This window comes from Prionailurus bengalensis, chromosome D1 (genome assembly GCF_016509475.1).
Source record: "Prionailurus bengalensis isolate Pbe53 chromosome D1, Fcat_Pben_1.1_paternal_pri, whole genome shotgun sequence".
Lineage (NCBI taxonomy): Eukaryota > Metazoa > Chordata > Mammalia > Carnivora > Felidae > Prionailurus > Prionailurus bengalensis.
In genome coordinates, this window is record NC_057346.1 from 109,144,229 (window position 1) to 109,160,665 (window position 16,437).

General features: G+C 60.7%; 2 protein-coding genes across 6 annotated transcripts in view; one reads left to right on the plus strand and one right to left on the minus strand.

Moving 5' to 3' along the window:
- On the plus strand, positions 1-11,319 carry SCYL1 (SCY1 like pseudokinase 1). 2 transcript variants are annotated; one of them, XM_043582521.1, is made up of 18 exons: positions 1-189; positions 539-679; positions 871-993; positions 1,073-1,299; positions 1,641-1,731; positions 1,808-1,963; positions 4,321-4,479; positions 5,344-5,451; positions 6,224-6,337; positions 7,830-7,985; positions 8,548-8,736; positions 8,859-8,934; positions 9,214-9,378; positions 9,618-9,760; positions 10,401-10,472; positions 10,569-10,778; positions 10,867-10,921; positions 11,056-11,319. In XM_043582521.1, exons 1-18 carry the CDS (start codon positions 79-81, stop codon positions 11,178-11,180), a joined length of 2,421 nt encoding a protein of 806 aa, XP_043438456.1. In that variant the 5' UTR covers positions 1-78; the 3' UTR covers positions 11,181-11,319. The 2 variants fall into 2 exon arrangements, with proteins under 2 accessions (XP_043438456.1, XP_043438457.1); XM_043582522.1 differs by having other exon boundaries at positions 4-189; positions 10,404-10,472.
- LTBP3 (latent transforming growth factor beta binding protein 3) overlaps positions 11,191-16,437 on the minus strand; it is a 17,755-nt gene continuing 12,508 nt past the window's right edge. For 2 of the 4 annotated variants that reach the window (XM_043582519.1, XM_043582516.1), the window contains 12 exons: positions 15,718-15,840; positions 15,352-15,471; positions 14,338-14,466; positions 13,865-14,032; positions 13,604-13,687; positions 13,212-13,340; positions 12,970-13,107; positions 12,732-12,872; positions 12,421-12,582; positions 12,253-12,333; positions 12,007-12,138; positions 11,191-11,840 (listed from right to left, as the gene is read on the minus strand). In XM_043582519.1, coding sequence (XP_043438454.1) covers positions 11,689-11,840; positions 12,007-12,138; positions 12,253-12,333; positions 12,421-12,582; positions 12,732-12,872; positions 12,970-13,107; positions 13,212-13,340; positions 13,604-13,687; positions 13,865-14,032; positions 14,338-14,466; positions 15,352-15,471; positions 15,718-15,840 — 1,559 coding nt within the window. In that variant the 3' untranslated portion in view covers positions 11,191-11,688. The remainder of the gene's footprint in view (positions 11,841-12,006; positions 12,139-12,252; positions 12,334-12,420; positions 12,583-12,731; positions 12,873-12,969; positions 13,108-13,211; positions 13,341-13,603; positions 13,688-13,864; positions 14,033-14,337; positions 14,467-15,351; positions 15,472-15,717; positions 15,841-16,437) is intronic. The other 2 variants (XM_043582518.1, XM_043582520.1) reach the window with 2 other exon arrangements.

The following is a 16,437-nucleotide window of genomic DNA, read 5'->3' on the forward strand; positions in this document are numbered from 1 at the left end:
CCTCGCCCCGCCCCGCCCGGCTCGGCCGCCAGAGGACCCGGAGCTGAGGCGCCCCGGCCTGCGGCGGCGGCGGGGACGATGTGGTTCTTTGCCCGGGACCCGGTCCGGGACTTCCCGTTCGAGCTCAGCCCGGACCCCCCCGAGGGCGGCCCGCCTGGGCCCTGGGTCCTGCACCGCGGCCGCAAGAAGGTGAGCGCGGCCCCGCTCCGCAGGCCGCGGCCGACCTCGGCCTCGCCTAGTCAGCGCCGCCGGCCCCGCCGCGTCGCGCCCCGCCTGACGTGGCTGCGGAGCCTCCGGGGCAACCGGCCGGGGGAGGGGGACGGGCAGTGCCGACGTGGCGGGCGGAAGGACCGAGGGACGACCGGCGGACGGAACCGGGGTCACGTGGGCCCGGCTGAGTCCCTAAAGGCTGACCTGGGGAGATACCCGGCGGCGGCCCTTTTCTCCCGCCACTTGTCAGCTCGGGGGCCCATCTCGGAACTGGAGTGGTCGCCTGGGCCCGGCCCACATCCCTGAGGTCCCTCTGTCCTACCCCCAGGCCACAGGCAGCCCGGTGTCCATCTTCGTGTACGACGTGAAGCCCGGTGCCGAAGAGCAGACCCAGGTGGCCAAAGCTGCCTTCAAGCGCCTCAAAACTCTCCGGCACCCCAACATTCTGGCCTACATCGATGGGCTGGAGGTACCTGCTGCCCAGGCTGTCCCATCCGTGCCCCTCACTTTCTCCCAGGCTCCCAGCCTTGTCTTCTGCCTTCCTGCCCCTCCACTTCCACCCCTCCTGCCTCTGCACCCCTAGATTTGATTTCCCCTTCTCCACCTCTCTCCCTGTGCCTCTCATCTCCCCTTCCTCTCCGGCCATGTCCCCTTCTTCAGACAGACAAGTGCCTCCATGTAGTGACAGAGGCAGTGACCCCACTGGGAACGTACCTCAAGGAGCGAGCGGAGGCCGGTGGCCTGAAGGATCTGGAGCTCTCCTGGGGGCTACACCAGATTGTGGTGAGGTGGGGGGCAGTGGTGATGAGGGCAGGGTGGGGGACTCCAGTTGCTGGAGTGCGATGGCTCCTTCTGCCCCCAGAAAGCCCTCAGCTTCCTGGTCAATGACTGCAGCCTCATTCACAACAACGTCTGCATGGCCGCTGTGTTCGTGGACCGGGCCGGCGAGTGGAAGCTGGGGGGCCTGGACTACATGTACTCTGCCCAGGGCAATGGCGGGGGACCCCCCCGGAAGGGGGTCCCTGAACTTGAGCAGTATGACCCCCCGGAGCTGGCTGATGGCAGTGGCAGAGCAGTCAGAGAGAAATGGTGGGTGACTGGGGGCGGCATGCCCCAACCTGCCCTATTCTGGAAGCTCCAGCAGCCTCGGGACCCCTCAACCAGCTGGCACTTCCCTGTCCCCTGCTGCCCAGCTGGGGAGGGACCTAGGGTCGTCAGGGAGGTAGGGCAGGAGAAACAAAGACGTATGAGCTGGGGTGGATGTCCTTGCTTTTCTGAGCCTCAGTCTCTTTATCTGTCAAATGGGACTAACGAGCCCTGCTTCTCAGGGCTGATGGGATGATCAGCTTAGTGTCTGGTGCCCAAGGCGGGTTGGAGGTCTGTGCTAGCAGGTGGCAGGGCCTTGAGCGGCTCTGGTCACACTGCCTCAGGTCAGCCGACATGTGGCGCTTGGGCTGCCTCATCTGGGAAGTCTTCAACGGGCCCCTACCTCGGGCAGCCGCCCTGCGCAACCCTGGAAAGGTGAGTGTCCGACCCAGTCCCAGCCCCTGTCTGCCAGCCAACCAGCCCTGCCCTGACACTGACCCTTCTCCTGCAGATCCCCAAATCGCTGGTGCCCCATTACTGCGAGCTAGTTGGAGCCAACCCCAAAGTGCGTCCCAACCCAGCCCGCTTCCTGCAGAACTGCCGGGCGCCCGGTGGCTTCATGAACAACCGCTTTGTGGAGACCAACCTCTTTTTGGAGGAGATTCAGGTGAGCCCCCCACCCCGCCCTGGGCTTTGGTCCTGTGTCCTTCATCCCAGTCCTCCCTCCCCACTTTGTGGGCTCCCTTGTAATTAGACCCTGGGGGACAAGCATGGACTAGGGAGCCAGGCTCTCTGGGGCTGAACCCTGGCTCCAGCTCTCATTTACTGTGACTTGTCAGATGCTCTTTCTACACTAGTACCTGCTTCAGAGGAACTCGGTGAGGATTCAGTGAGTGGGAAGCGCATAATATAATGTCTGCCACATAGTAGGTACTTAGTGACTGCCCCTGGCACTCCAGTAACTCCCCCGTGCACACTGGCCTTGGCCCTGATGGATGCCATGCCTGGTGCTGCGCTGTGCTGTGGGCAGCGGGGCCAGGAGGAAGAGTCAGACCCAGATCCCTGCCCTCAAGGATCTAGCAGGGAGTAAATGGACCAGGTCCCAACCCTGAGGGACTCTCACTGGGAGAGAGGGACAGAAAATCATAAATGAGGAAATGTGTGCTCCCAGGATAGGGACAAGTACCAGGAAGGAAAATAGTGGGTCAGGATGCTCAGGGAGAGGTTCTCTGAGGGGTGACATTTGAACTGAGACCTGAAGAGTGGAAAGGTGGGAGCCATGGCGATGGGAATTGGGGAAGAGCGTTCCAGGCCGAGGGAACAGCGAATGGAAAGATGTGAGGAAGGACTCCTTGGCTTAATCTCCTTGAACTTGAGTTTCCATATCTGTGTAATGGGGATAATGATAGTTTCTGCTGGCCTGTAGGTTGTTGTAGGGAATGCGGGGCGGGGGGGGGGGCTCAGCCCTGGATACCTGCTCTGACCCAGCTGAGTGTGGGGCACACGGAAAGGTGACTGAGAATCTGGAGGGGGAGAGGAGTGAGACACTTACCTGACCTTGATGGAGCTGGTCGGGCAGGGAGGGCCTTCAGAGCAGGAGAACCTGAGCTTCATCCTGAGGGAAAAGTGCTGGAGGTTCTGGGCCCTGTGCCTCCTGGGCAGGTGGGGGCAGCAGGGACTTTGTCACCTGGAGTCCTCACGTCTCTGACTCTGCCAGGCCACCCTTCTTATAATGTGCTCCATAGGAAATGGGCTGTTTCTGGCCAAGCCCAAGGAGAATGTGGGAGGGCAGGGCCTTGGGGCCCGTCTTCCTGTCATTGGGCTGGCCAGTGGAGAGCGCCCAGCTATGCGACCTTGAATGCGGTTCGGTCTTCTCTGGGCGTTGGCGCCCCATGAACCTGACTGTCAGAGCACCAAGTCTGCCTCCCACGCTCGACTGAGGTACTCAAGTGCTAACCAGGTCCTCCTCATTCCCAGCCAGAGGTCAGCTCTTCTGGGCCAGGCATCTGCTTGGGGAATGAGAGCACAGTAGAAAACACAGGAACTTTGGAAGCATATAGAACTAGGGTATAATCCCTAGCCAGTCACTCTCGGCTGGTGACCTCGAGCCTCAGCCTCCTTGCATATACATGAGGGAATGACAGCATCTCTTCACAGGGTGCAGCACAGGGTAGGTGACAGCCCACGGAGTCAAACTCTTCCCTGTCTGCTGCTTAGCTGTGTGACTTTTGACAGATTCCTTGACCTCTCTGTGCCTTAGCTTCCTTGTGGGATTAAATGTGGATGAAGTTGGCACCTATCCGGTAAAGTTGTGGGGGGATCATTTAACCTGTGTAAAGGTTTTAGCATGTAACTCTGCCTGGCATAGTCTGTCCTCAGGAGATGTGAGTTACGGGGATTGTGGCCTCAGAGGCAGATTAGGGGGACCATTGAGCTGACGGCCTGGCCTGTCTGGCTCAGTGGGAGGACCAGGTCTCGGGGTTAACTATACCTGATCCCTGCCTTCCGCACAGCTTGCCACGAATACCACCCTGGCCAGGGTCACGTGGATGGACTAAGCCCCCTCCCCTCTCCGAGCCTTAGTTTTCTCATTGGTGTGCTGGGGTTAATGGTACTCACACCTTGGGTTGTTGTTTGTGAGGAGTAGAGGTGATGCCGACAAAGGTCTGATGGCCCAAGTGGCTGCTTTCCCAGCAACGGGTCAGGGGTAGTGACGAGAATGACAGTCACTGACTAGGCGCCCACGGTGCGCCAGGCACTGTGCTGGCAGCTTTCACGTGCATTTTCCGGTTGAATCTGCAGAACAACTCAGTATAGTTATTATCCCGCTTCACAGCTGGAGGAACTTGCCCAAGGTCACGTGGTTGCTAAATGAGGGAGTTGGGATTTGAACCCAGGCAGTGGGGCTCCAGAGCCCGTATAGTTCAATTCTCTTTCAGGCTGGGGGCGACCCTCTGTCCCGGCCCATAGCTGAGGCTGATCTAGGCTGATCTCCTCCCCGTATCCTGTCCTTGATACCCCCAGATCAAAGAGCCGGCTGAGAAGCAAAAGTTCTTCCAAGAGCTGAGCAAGAGCCTGGACTCTTTCCCCGAGGATTTCTGCCGGCACAAGGTGCTGCCCCAGCTGCTGACCGCCTTCGAGTTTGGCAATGCAGGAGCCGTTGTCCTCACACCCCTGTTCAAGGTGAGCAAGGCCCGTGGGGCCCAGGGACTGGCCGGGTGGGTCTGAATGGCAAAGGAGAGGGCTCTGGGGGAGGGGCAGTCCGGTCAGGGCAGATCCACACACATGAGGGACTTCTTGCTGATGTCCCCTTGGTCCAGCAATCCAGGACCACTTGATCAGCTGTCAGGGAGGCTGGGTGGACTCCTTGTCCTTGAGGAGGCGAAACCCTGGGCCTCTAAAATTCTTTTTCCAAAGACCCTTTGCTTGAGAGCCCACAGACCTTCTTCCATTTCCCCAACACAGTGCCCTTGGTCTGACGTGTGCACTGTGTTTCCAAGGCCCAGGAGATCACCTGCTCACCACCCCACTTTCCCTCTTCCCTCCTGACCACTGGCACTCAGTTCTCTTGACTTCTAGGGGCTGGATCCTCCCCCCACTCCCTTAGACCCCAGCCCACCCTTACCTGGGCACCTGCTCTTCCCCACTCTGCCCACCCTGGGAGAACACTTTCTCCTGAAGGGGCTTGGCATGGGGCAAGAGGGAAGACAGCAAGCAAATCCTTATGGCTGGGAGCCTCCAGAAATCATAGGCAGAATTCTGTGTGTATGAGTGTGCATGTGGTACATTGGTGCCTGATTATAGGGAGGGGCACAGAGCTTTCATTAGTCTCCTAAGAGGGGCCTGGACCCGAAAAGTTAAGGGCAGGGCTGCCTGAGATGGAGTATGGGCAGAGGGGCTGCTGAAGAAGTGCCTGACGCCCTCTACCATCACCCCATTCCCACCCTGGGAGATCAGCAGGGAGTCCAAGGAAGGTAAATGAGCCCAGTAAAGTCACCCTGCTTCTGTGCATGTAGCCGAGCCCCCTCTTCCTGCTCTTTCCCGAAGGTGGGCAAGTTCCTCAACGCTGAGGAGTATCAGCAGAAGATCATCCCTGTTGTGGTCAAGATGTTCTCATCCACTGACCGGGCCATGCGTATCCGCCTCCTACAGCAGGTAGGGGCTGTGGTCAGACCCTGTACCCCTCCACCCCACCCAGACCCCACCTTGGCTGCTGGGGAGACCCTTGTCTCACTTCCAGCCCCAGCCTGGTGGCCCGAGCCCCTGCCCTAGCACCCCAGAAACCTTTCCCCAAACACGCACAGATGAGGGACTGGTAAGACTAGGCTCTCAGGAAGTTGAGACCATCACAAGGTTCATCGGCACCTTTGGGAAGGCACAGCCTGCCCAGACTGCAGGGCCCCAACTGTCCGCCTCCCCCAGTCTCTTGACTTGATCACTTGAGCTGTTCATAGAGTGGGGATAGTGTCTCCCCTGCCAATCCCTGGGCAGCTGGGAGCATCAGACAGGATCCTTGGGATCAAGGGTGGGGGCCTCTTATGAGCCAGCAAGTACCTAGAGGCTCCCAGGTATCATTCCCTCCCCAGCTGCCAAACACGTGAGCCTACCTCACGCCACTTTCTGGCTGGGGTTTATAACCCCTTTTATAGAAGAGACAGTAGAGGCTCTGAGAAGGGATGTGATGCAGGACCGGAGGCCAGGCCCTCCAGCTGCCAGTCCTTGGTTCTTCCCAGCACCCTCCTGGCCTCTCTTCATCACTCTGCGTGGTCCGAAGGCCAGAGATAGGCCAGATGCGAGGTAGGGGGCTCAGGAGATGCACCTGGCTAGCCGGTGCCTGCCAGGTGGAAAAACAAAGCCACGAGATGAGCTGGTGGCTGTGATCAGGGTTGGGGGTGCTGACTGTGTTCTCCCCCTCGCTGGGCCACAGATGGAACAGTTTATCCAATACCTCGATGAGCCAACAGTCAACACCCAGATCTTTCCCCACGTTGTGCACGGTTTCCTGGACACCAACCCTGCCATCCGGGAGCAGACAGTCAAGGTGGGCGTGCCCTGGTCTTTGAAAGCTCAGAGAGGGCTCACTTGAGAGCACAGCGGCCTTGGTTTTGGCCTATGGGTCTGAGCAGGTTAAGGGAGGAGCAGGCACGACCCTGCATGTAGGGCCGGGCTCTGGGAGCAGCTCAGCAGCTGGTGAGGGAAGCAGGTTGGGATCGGCTTATAGTCCTCCGTTCAGCAGACACTGGCTGAGCACCTCTCGTGCCTGGCCGGCCCTGTGCCCCATGCTGGGATGCACTATGTCTCATGGAGCATCTTTTTGAGGTGACAGGGAGTGGGCTTGGCAGACAGTACACAGAATTAGGAAAGGTACGTTATGTTAGAAAGTGACAGTGTGAAGAAAAGGGTTTGCAGTTTTAAAAACAGCGATCAGGGAAGAATTTGCTAAGGAGGTATCGTTTAAGGAAAGGAGGCTTGGGATCAAGGTAGGTGGAGATCTGGAGGAAACGGGTTCCCTGCAGAAGGAACATGTGCAGAGGTCCTGAGGCCAGTGTAGAAATAGCAGTAAGAGGTGTAGCATGGCTGAAGGGGCGTGGTTGTGAGAGGTGGAGTCTGAGAGGTAATGGTGGCTCAGATCTGAGAGGTGGCAGTGGGGGACAGACGGGGCCACATTCCGAAGGTGGGGCCGACAGTATGTGCTGATGGATGGCTGCAGAGCCAAGTGTGGCTCCGAGGTTTCTGGCCTGGGCACCTGGAAGGTTAAGTTGCCATGTACTGAGAAACTGGGAGCCTCAGGTTTGCGGGAGGAGGTTGGTCTAGTTAGGCAGGTACAGATGTCTGTTCGGCCGCTGGTTATATATGTGTGAAGTTCAGGGAAGAAGTCTGGACCGGAGCTGCTCATCTGGGCTTTGTCAGCTAACAAGGGCATTCAGAGCCACGAAAGGGGTGAAGTCACCTAGGGTGAGGTGGAAAGAGAAGAGGCCTGGTGAGCACCAGTGGGGGTCTGAACCGTAAGATCTCGGCCACAGGAGCCCGAGAAGGAGCAGCTGATGAGGTCGGAGGAGAGTGAGGAGAGGGCAGGGTCCTGGAGGACCAGAGATGGCAGTTTCAAGGAGGAAGGAGAACTCAGGAGTGTCAGAGCTACTGAGGGGTCACAGCTGGTTTGGACGGAGAATCGGCCACTGGATTTAGCAACACAAAGGTCCCTGGTCACCTCCTGGAGCCAGCTTGTAGAGAGTGGGTGGGGGGCGGTGTTTCTGTAGAAGCGTGAGTAGAGTGCACGCAAGAGAGAACGGAGGGAGAAGGACGGGAGACAGGGGTGTGCACAAACTTCGGAGGTTTTGCTGTAAAGGGGACAGAGAAGCGTCCCCTTCCACGGCATTCTGGGTAGGGGCCAGGACCAGGTTGGGGGGTAGGTTTGGGAGGTTCCCTCAGCACCCAGTGCCACTATTGGCCCACCCACCCTCCCCGGAAGCCACTTCTGCGTGTGGTCTTTTGGCCGGCCGTGGCCCACAGTTTCCACACTCCTGCACCCACAGTCCATGCTGCTCCTGGCCCCAAAGCTGAACGAGGCCAACCTCAATGTGGAGCTGATGAAGCACTTCGCGCGGCTGCAGGCCAAGGATGAGCAGGGCCCCATCCGCTGCAATACCACCGTCTGCCTGGGCAAAATCGGTTCCTACCTCAGTGCCAGTGTGAGTGCCCTACATGGATCCTGGGGGTTCTCTCACTGTCCCCGGGGCCACAGTGTCCTCCAGGGCCAGGCCTCCTTGTGCAGGGGCTGCCATCCTCCCAGAGACCTAGGCCCTGGGTGCTCCCAGCCCAGATGTGTGAGGGTAGATTGAGGCATGTATCAGGTCGCCCAGCCAGTAGGCGGTGGATCTGGGAACTGAACCCAGGCTTGCTTGGCCCCCTTGGCCTGTGTGCACTCCCTCAGCCAGGGTTTGTAAACGCAGATGTCTGCAGCACCCAGACAGTTAACAGGAATGAATGAATGGTGACGGCGGCCCAGGCCTCGGCCCCAGGCCAGCGGCTCCAGCCCCTGTTGTCCTGAGGCAGCATGAACAGGGTGATCTGGGAGGAGAAGCCCAGGTCGAGTTTCCAGGAAAAATTCTCCTCGTTTGTTAGTGATTAGCTCACATTTTTCAGATTCTGGGGGAGCCCGTGGATGGCCTCTGCTCCGGGAAGTAGATCTGGGAGTTCTGGGTCCCAGTACTGATCCTGAACTCAGGAGCCCTCTCCCCTGCCTCACCCCAGACCCGACACAGGGTCCTCACCTCTGCCTTCAGCCGGGCCACCAAAGACCCATTTGCACCTTCGCGGGTGGCGGGTGTCCTGGGCTTTGCTGCCACCCACAACCTCTACTCGATGAATGACTGTGCCCACAAGATCCTGCCTGTGCTCTGTGGCCTCACCGTGGATCCTGAGAAATCCGTGCGAGACCAGGTGAGGCACAGCTGGGCCCGGGCCCTGGAGCAGAGGCTCCAGGGGGGCGTTTGGGCCCTAGCTGGCCCCGCGGACTCATGGGAACCCTGGAGGCCCCAGCTTTGCCCCTTCCTACCCCATAGGCCTTCAAGGCCATTCGAAGCTTCCTGTCCAAACTGGAGTCTGTGTCAGAGGACCCAACCCAGCTAGCGGAAGTGGGTGAGTGGCCCCCAGTCGTGTGCCCTCTTCTTCCATCACATCCTTGACTGTTACCTGTCAGAGCCCCCTTCCATGTCACTGGAGTCTCTGAAAGCTAGAACGACCTCGGAGAGCAGACCCGACACCACTGCTCCCCACCCCTCCCATCTTAGAGATGGGGGAGCACAGGCCTGGAGAAGGGGGGCCGCTACAGGTTGCTCTGTGTCCGTTACTGCGCTCCTGTCACCTTCCCCATGAGAGCCTGAGGTGACTATACTTGTCTCTTTTGACACTGCCCAGAGAAGGATGTCCATGCCGCCTCCAGCCCTGGAATGGGAGGAGCCGCAGTCAGCTGGGCAGGCTGGGCTGTCACAGGGGTCTCCTCGCTCACGTCCAAGCTGATCCGTGCACACCCAGCAGCTGCCCCGGCTGAGACCAACGTCCCCCAGAGACCCACACCCGAGGGTGAGTGTGCCCCAGAGTGGCCGCATCAGTGACTGAGAGGGCTTGGGGGTGCTGGCACCTAGGAGCTATGACTGTCTGGCTTCTCCGGGGGTGGCAGTGGGGACGTAGGGGACAGGCGGGGTCTAGTCCCTTCACGAGCTGCTCTCTGCACCTTCCCCCTGACCCCAGAAACCTCTGCCCTGTTTTGAGACCTTCCTGGGGCCCAGTATCCGGGACCTCAGTGAGCCTCTGCTCCTCAGGACTTCCCGCCCCGGCCCCCGCCGTCGTCCCTGCCACATCCACAACCTCAGGCCACTGGGAGACGCAAGAGGAGGGCACGGACACAGCGGAGGACAGCAGTGTTGCCGACAGATGGGATGATGAAGACTGGGGCAGCCTGGAGGTGAGTGGGGCTGAGGGGGCCTCCCCAGGCAACTCCCAGGTAACTCCGGGTCAAAGGTTAAGGCTGCCTTCAAGGAGCTCAGGTGGGCTTGGCTGGTCACGCCTGTCCTCATCTGCACAGCATCCCTGCTGAGTAGGTGTCACGAGTGGCCCTTGTGGGTAACAGTTGGCAGCTGTCCCCACTAAGCCCCAGGGGCCCCTGGGCGCGGGGATGGAAATGGTGGTGGTTTTGGGGGCAGCCCATTTGTCTTCCTCACTCTCTTCTCCCTGTCCTCCAGTAGCTCCAGGGATCAGTAAGGAGAGGCCACCCCCAGGCCTGTGGGGGATGGGCTGAGGATGGAGTGGGGCTACCCTGATGGGAATGTGGGCAGACCTTGGGGCCCGATTTCCCCATCTGCTGACAACAGTCTCGGGTCTGAGGCTGTGGGGAACGGTGTGGAACATCTAGATCTCATTCCCCAGCCTCAGAGGAGTGATGCATGTCCACTCTATAGATGGGAAGCAAGGCTTGAGGAGCAAGTGAGATGGAATGCCAAAGAAGAAAGGGTGGAGCCCGTGGCTGGGAAGGGGCAGGCAGGCTTCCTTGCCCTTTGGGTGGGGGCTGGAGCGCCTATGGTCGCGCTCTCCTTCCCACACTGCAGCAGGAGGCCGATTCGGTGTTGGCCCAGCAGGAGGACTGGAGTACTGGGGGCCGAGCTAGCCGTGCCGGGCAGGTAAGCAGGGTGGGACAGTGGTGTTCCTATGGGGGAGGGGGAGGCCAGCCATTGGGCACGCCCCACCATTGGGCACTACCTCCCCATCTTCTGCAGACCAGCAACCCGGACCCAAAATCCGAGTCAGACTGGAGCAGCTGGGAAGCCGAGGGCTCGTGGGAGCAGGGCTGGCAGGAGCCAAGTCCCCCGGAGCCACCGCCTGAGGGCACACGGCTGGCCAGCGAGTATAACTGGGGTGGCTCGGAGCCCAGTGACAAAGGTGATCCCTTTGCTGCTGTGTCGTCACGCCGGGAGACCAGCGCTCAGGTACTTGGCACCTTTTCCCATGAGGGTTCAGACCGGGGTGGACCTCAGCCGGGAGTCCACCTCCACTCCAACCACACTTCCCTTTCAGCCGAGACCTGATTCATGGGGCGATGACAACTGGGAGGGTCTGGAGACCGAGAGCCGTGAGTGCTTCCCCTTCTCGTCCGGGCACACAGACTGGGGGCAGGGGCAGGCTGGGAAGCTGAGGCCCCAGTGGTCCTGAAGCCCTCCGCCCACCTCCTCCTCCTCCTCCTTCTCCTCCTCCTCCTGCTCCCAGGGCAAGGGAAGGCCGAGCTGGCCCGGAAGAAGCGCGAGGAGCGTCGGCGGGAGATGGAAGCCAAACGCGCTGAAAAGAAGGCAGCCAAGGGCCCCATGAAGCTGGGAACTCGGAAGCTGGACTGAACTTGCCATATGGGCGCTCGCAGCCGCGGAGAGCAGGCCCCGCGGATGTATTTATTGTACAAACCATGCCAGCCCGGCCAGCCCGGCCAGGCACATCTCACGTGTACATAATCAGAGCCACAATAAATTCTATTTCACACCCCTGTGCTGGGCTCAGTGTAGCCCCTCCCAGGAGGCTTGGGTACGGCGCTGCCCTGCGAAGTCCACGCCCACCACAGACGGGAACATCAATTCGCTTGGACAAGCCGAGAGTGCAGAGGCATGATTTGATTTATCAGTTTCCAGGAAACGCCCTCTGGGAGGAAGGACCTCAGTGCCTGAGAGTCCCAAACTCCACCTGCGAACCGGGCGGCGCCTGTAAGGGCGCCCTCAGAACTCGGGGCGCAGGAAGGGGTCTACGACCCCCCGGAGAGTTCCTGGGTCCGAGCCCCGAGTGGGAACACAGGTGAGAGACTGAGTTCACCCCGAGGGTCAGGCGGGAACCCCTCGCTGATGGCTGAGGGCCTCGTTAGCGGCGGCGCTGGGGCACACAGGCCCCGTGTGGGCGGCTGCGTGCGAAGCCAGCTTTGCAGACGCAGCGGAAGGACCCGCTTGTGTTCACGCAGCGCTCACTCTTGCACAGCAGCCCCCGCTGGTTCAGTTCTCGGCACTCATCGATGTCTGCAGGTGGGGGCGACAGGTGCGAGCTTCGCCAGGGCGCCAGGGCACGCAGCCCCCTTAGCGTGTGGCCCCGTGCCTCCCCCGGGCTGCCAGCCTTGGCCCCGGCCCCTCCACCAACTTCTGGTCTTGGCCCGGGGGCCGGTCCCACCCCCGCGGTCCGGCTCACCGACACAACGCGCACGAGAGGCGTCGAGCTGGAAGCCGCCCGGACACTCGCACACGGCGCCGCCGGGCCTCGGCACGCAGCGGCCACTCACGCAGCGGCACTCGTCCGAGTCCTCCTCCGAGCTGTCCTCTTCTGTGCGGGTGGGGAAAATGCAGACATCAACCTTCACCTCTGCCAGCAGATGGTTGGGGACCCCCCTCCGCCCCCCCCCCCCGCCCCCTCTCCGTGCCCTCCCGTTATACTCACCTCGAGGGGGCTTTCCTAGCAGCAGGGGGCTCGCGTCCCAGAAGGAATTGCTCTCACTCTGTGACGTTGGGCACTGGGACCCTGGGAGGAGCGGGGGCGGTCAGCCACGCGAAAGCAGCACCCTGGCTCCTGCCCCAGCACTCCGCAAACCCCTCTGGGGAGGCTCACCAGCGCTGCGTGGCGGGCAAGGGCGGCACTGGGCTCCCCAACCGCGGCCCTGACGACAGCAGCAGTCGTCGAAGGTGAGGGCTGGCCCGGCCAGGGGTCCCGCGCACATGCCATCTTCTCCGCGCTGGGCCCAGCACACGTCCCGTCGCTCCGGGGCACGCTCTGCCAGGGGAGACCTGGCTTCAGCTGGGGGGCCCGAAACGGGGACACTAGGTCCCTGCTCCAACCAAGCCTCGTGGGGAGCCGCGACCCCGGGGCTCCACCCGGCAGCCCAGGCCCTGGAATCGGCCCAAGACAACTCTTGCCCTCACCGGCTGGGCTCTCGGGGAGCTGGCAATCGCGGCCGGAGGGCCCGGGCACCCAGGGCGGGCGGCACTCGCAGCGGTAGGAGCCCGGCAGGTTGACGCAGCGGCCAGGGCGGCACGCTGCCGGGTCCTGACACTCGTCTACGTCTAGGGGGTAGCGAGGGCATGGATGGGAGTGGCGGTCACAGCTTGGCCCAGTCCCCGCTCCCCTCCTGTTTCCCCAGCCGGCAGGCCCGGGCCTCACCCATCTCCTCCGGGCTCAGACACTGCCGCTGCGCTGGGCTGTACTCGGCGGGGGGCGTGCAGGCACAGCGGTAGCCGCCGCGCGTGTTCTCACACACTCCGTTCCGGCAGTTGGACTCGTCCAAGCACTCGTCCACGTCTGCGGGGAGGAAAAGCACGAGTGGAGGGAACCAGCCCGAAGTCGGGTGGTTGTGCGTGTCTCCCGGCTGCTGGCCCACGGCCACTGGGACCATCTGCGCTCACCCACGCACTCCAGCAGGTTCCCGTCGTAGTAGAAGCCTTGCTTGCAATAGCACTCGTAGCCGGGCTGCGTATTCACGCACTTGCCCTCCTTGCAGATCTCGGCCCCGAACAGTATGCACTCGTCGATGTCTGCGGAGTGACCAGCCGTGGGCGCCCTGCGGCCTCTACCTCCCGGGCGGCTCAGGCCCGCAGCCAGGGAAGTGTGGGCGGGGCTTACCGCGGGGGCGGAGCAAACTCAGTGGGAGAGGCTTTTCCGGAGGCGGACGAGGGCGTGATAGGGGCGGGGCAGACGATGACGGTGTGGGCGGGGCCTACCCCAGTTAGCACTGCCGAGCTCGGTGGGCGGGGCGGGGAGGGACGTGTCCGGTGGGCGGAGCCGTGTCGGGGCTTACCACGGTGGGCCGGGATGCCATAGTTGACAATGTTGTTGTCTTGGGTGTAGCCCTTCCCGTCTGGGCAGAGACTGTGGAACTCAGCTGCGGGGAGAGAGCGGCCGTGGGGAAGAAAGGAGGCGGGACTGAGCGCGTGCGTGCTTCTGTCGGGGCTCTCCACCTCATTTCCCACCTATCCAGGGAGGGGCCATTTCTCCCCGTCCGTTTCCAAATGAAGAAACTGAGACTCTGGGAAGGCGAAAGGCCTGCCCGGCTCCTGACCTGAGCTGTACACTGGGCAGGGATAGATCTCGCAGTGGTCTCCCCAGCCAGCCCCCAGCGAGCAGCAGCACTCCTGCTGGGTGACATTGGTGGCCAGTACACTGTCGCAGAACACGGTGTCATCGAAGTTAAGGTAGCACTCCTTCTTGTGGTGGGGCTGCTCCACCTCTGAGGGGAGGGGAGGGCAGCTCAGGGTCCTGCAGACGGTCTTGCTGTCCACGCTGCCCACCGACCTCATGCCCCGGCTGCCCCACACTCCCTCGCTCCCCTCAGCCGCCCCGTCAGAGCCAAGCTCCATCCTCAATGTGAGGTTCAGGACTCTCCTGTGCGGTCCAGGTCCAATGGACTCTCGGGCAAAAGGGATTTCTTCCCGTTCCCCAGATTCCAGAGGGCGAGACCAGGAAAAGTCTCTGAACCGCAGCTGCAGCTCAGGGGAGTTGTCTAGTCTGAGGAGGAGCCTGGAGGACACTCACCCTCACAGCCGTGCTGATCCTGGGTGGGCGTGAAGCCCTCGTCACAGACGCAAACATAGGAGCCCTGCAGGTTCTCGCAGGCCCCGTGGGGAAGGCACAGGCCGGGGTCCTGGCTGCATTCATCTATGTCTGTGGGGAGTGAGGGAAGCAGGAAGAGTAGCTCCAAGGAAACCAGTCGCTTCTTGGGGGGGGGGGGGGGCGGGAAGGAAGGGGAGATGTGCCTCCAGGGACTCACACAAGTTCAGAACCCGAACTTCCGCTTTGATCTCAAAGTGCACACTATAGGGAGTGCGCTCTTGCCTGTCTGTGCATGTGGGTAGATGTGTGCACATTCACTGTATTCTTCCCAAAACCTGCAGTGGCTGTTACCGGCAACAGAATGGAGCCCTCACTCTCAGCTTGGCATTCAAGGCCTTTGAGTTTGGTCTCCTGGTACCTTTCAATCTCATCACCCTGTATTCTAAACACCGGCACTCCCGAGTCTACGTTCAGGGCACTGTCCCCTAAAATCACAACTAGCTCCTTCCAGATCTCCGTGCTCTGACATACATTGTTCTTCGGGCCGGGAATGCCATCCCATGCTTCTCTCTACTTAGGGAACCTATTTATGCTTTAGGGGACCATATATATGTTCCAAGTTCCAATTCAACTGTCACATCTCCGTTGCAATTAATCACCCCTCCAGACCTCTTTTGGCTCCCAGCACTCTGAACAGTAAGAATCAATATACACGTCAGCCTCCCCCAGTGGGAGTCCTGCATCACTGCTCTATTCCTAGTACCTAGTATAGAAGCTGGCAAATAGTAGGTTCTCTGGAAACTCCTGTCCACTAATGCATGGAAAGGTCACCATGCAACTACGTCATTATTACTGTTGCTATTGTGGGTGGAGTGGAAGGGTGAGTGAGCGGGTGGATGGACAGATGGATGGAAAGACAGGTCAACAGGGTGTCTAGGAGATTACTGTCATTCCCTGCCACTCCTCCTGAGGAACTCTCAGCCAATACCCCCATACCTTGGCACTTCCTGCCGCCTACCAGCCGGTGCCCCTGAGGACAAAGACATCGGTAGGAGCCATTGGTGTTGATGCAGTCACCCCCAATGCAGGCGGCAGGGAAGTCACACTCATCAATATCTGTAGGGGATCAAAGAGGTGGAGAATCTCATGAGCTGACCCTACTCAGCCTGAGGCTGCCGAGGCTCCCCCTCCACACTCAATCTGTGGGTCAGGTCTACACTCCACGCCCAATCTTGGATAGGGATGCGGGCTGGACATGGGAGTGCCTGACCTGTTTACAGGTAGCTCTGAACTTGGAGCCTGGGCTTAGAAGTCCCAGGATAGGGAGGAACAAGTCAATCCCCAGCTCTAGGCCCCACTCACCCTCACATCGGCTCCGGTCTCTTGATAGATGGTAGCCGGAGAGGCACTGACATTGGAAGGAGCCTGGCGTGTTGGTGCAGATGCCATTGTCACACACATCCCCGGCCTCACACTCATCCACATCTGCAGGGCACAAGGCGGGGTCAGAGGGCCAGCATGGGGATGGTCTCGGGCCTCTGCCACCCTTTTCCCGCTCGTGCCTATGGCGTGGAGCACCAGAGTGGAGGCCAAGGGAGCTGAAGGGAAGCACGGGACCCTAACCCGCCCTCCATGTGGCACACCATGCCCTAGTGACCAGGCCAGGTGCTGCCAGGGACCCTGGGCCATGTCCGATTCCAAAGAGCTCAAGCCTCACCAACCTTCATCCATCCTCTCCAAAAAGGGCACCCTCCCCATCCCCTCTTCCCATACTGCCCCAGCTGCTCTCCCCTTCCCCTACCTGCCATGGCTCCCTTTCTTCCCATGTGAATAAGCTCCTCTATTCTCTGTCCTTCTCACATAATAGTTTCTTCTCCTTGTGCAGTGAAGGAGCTTGGCTTTCCCCTGAGAGCATGCTTCTCTGCAGTCATTTCTGCCAGAAGCTGGCTCTTGGCCACACCTCCAACCCCCGTCCAAACCAAGCTCCGCCTCCGAGGTGCACCTGACCCCATGCCTGCCTCTGGGTCTCCAGATCCTGGGTGCCGAGAGGGGTGCAGGCAGCTGCCAGACTGTGCACCCTGG

Bases quoted from the DNA above. Each gene is read 5' to 3' on its own strand.
- SCYL1 (XM_043582521.1), top strand. From the start codon at position 79: ATGTGGTTCTTTGCCCGGGACCCGGTCCGGGACTTCCCGTTCGAGCTC. The intron at 4,480-5,343 runs GTGAGCAAGGCC...TCTTTCCCGAAG, and splicing joins TCCTCACACCCCTGTTCAAG to GTGGGCAAGTTCCTCAACGC. The intron at 5,452-6,223 runs GTAGGGGCTGTG...GCTGGGCCACAG, and splicing joins GTATCCGCCTCCTACAGCAG to ATGGAACAGTTTATCCAATA.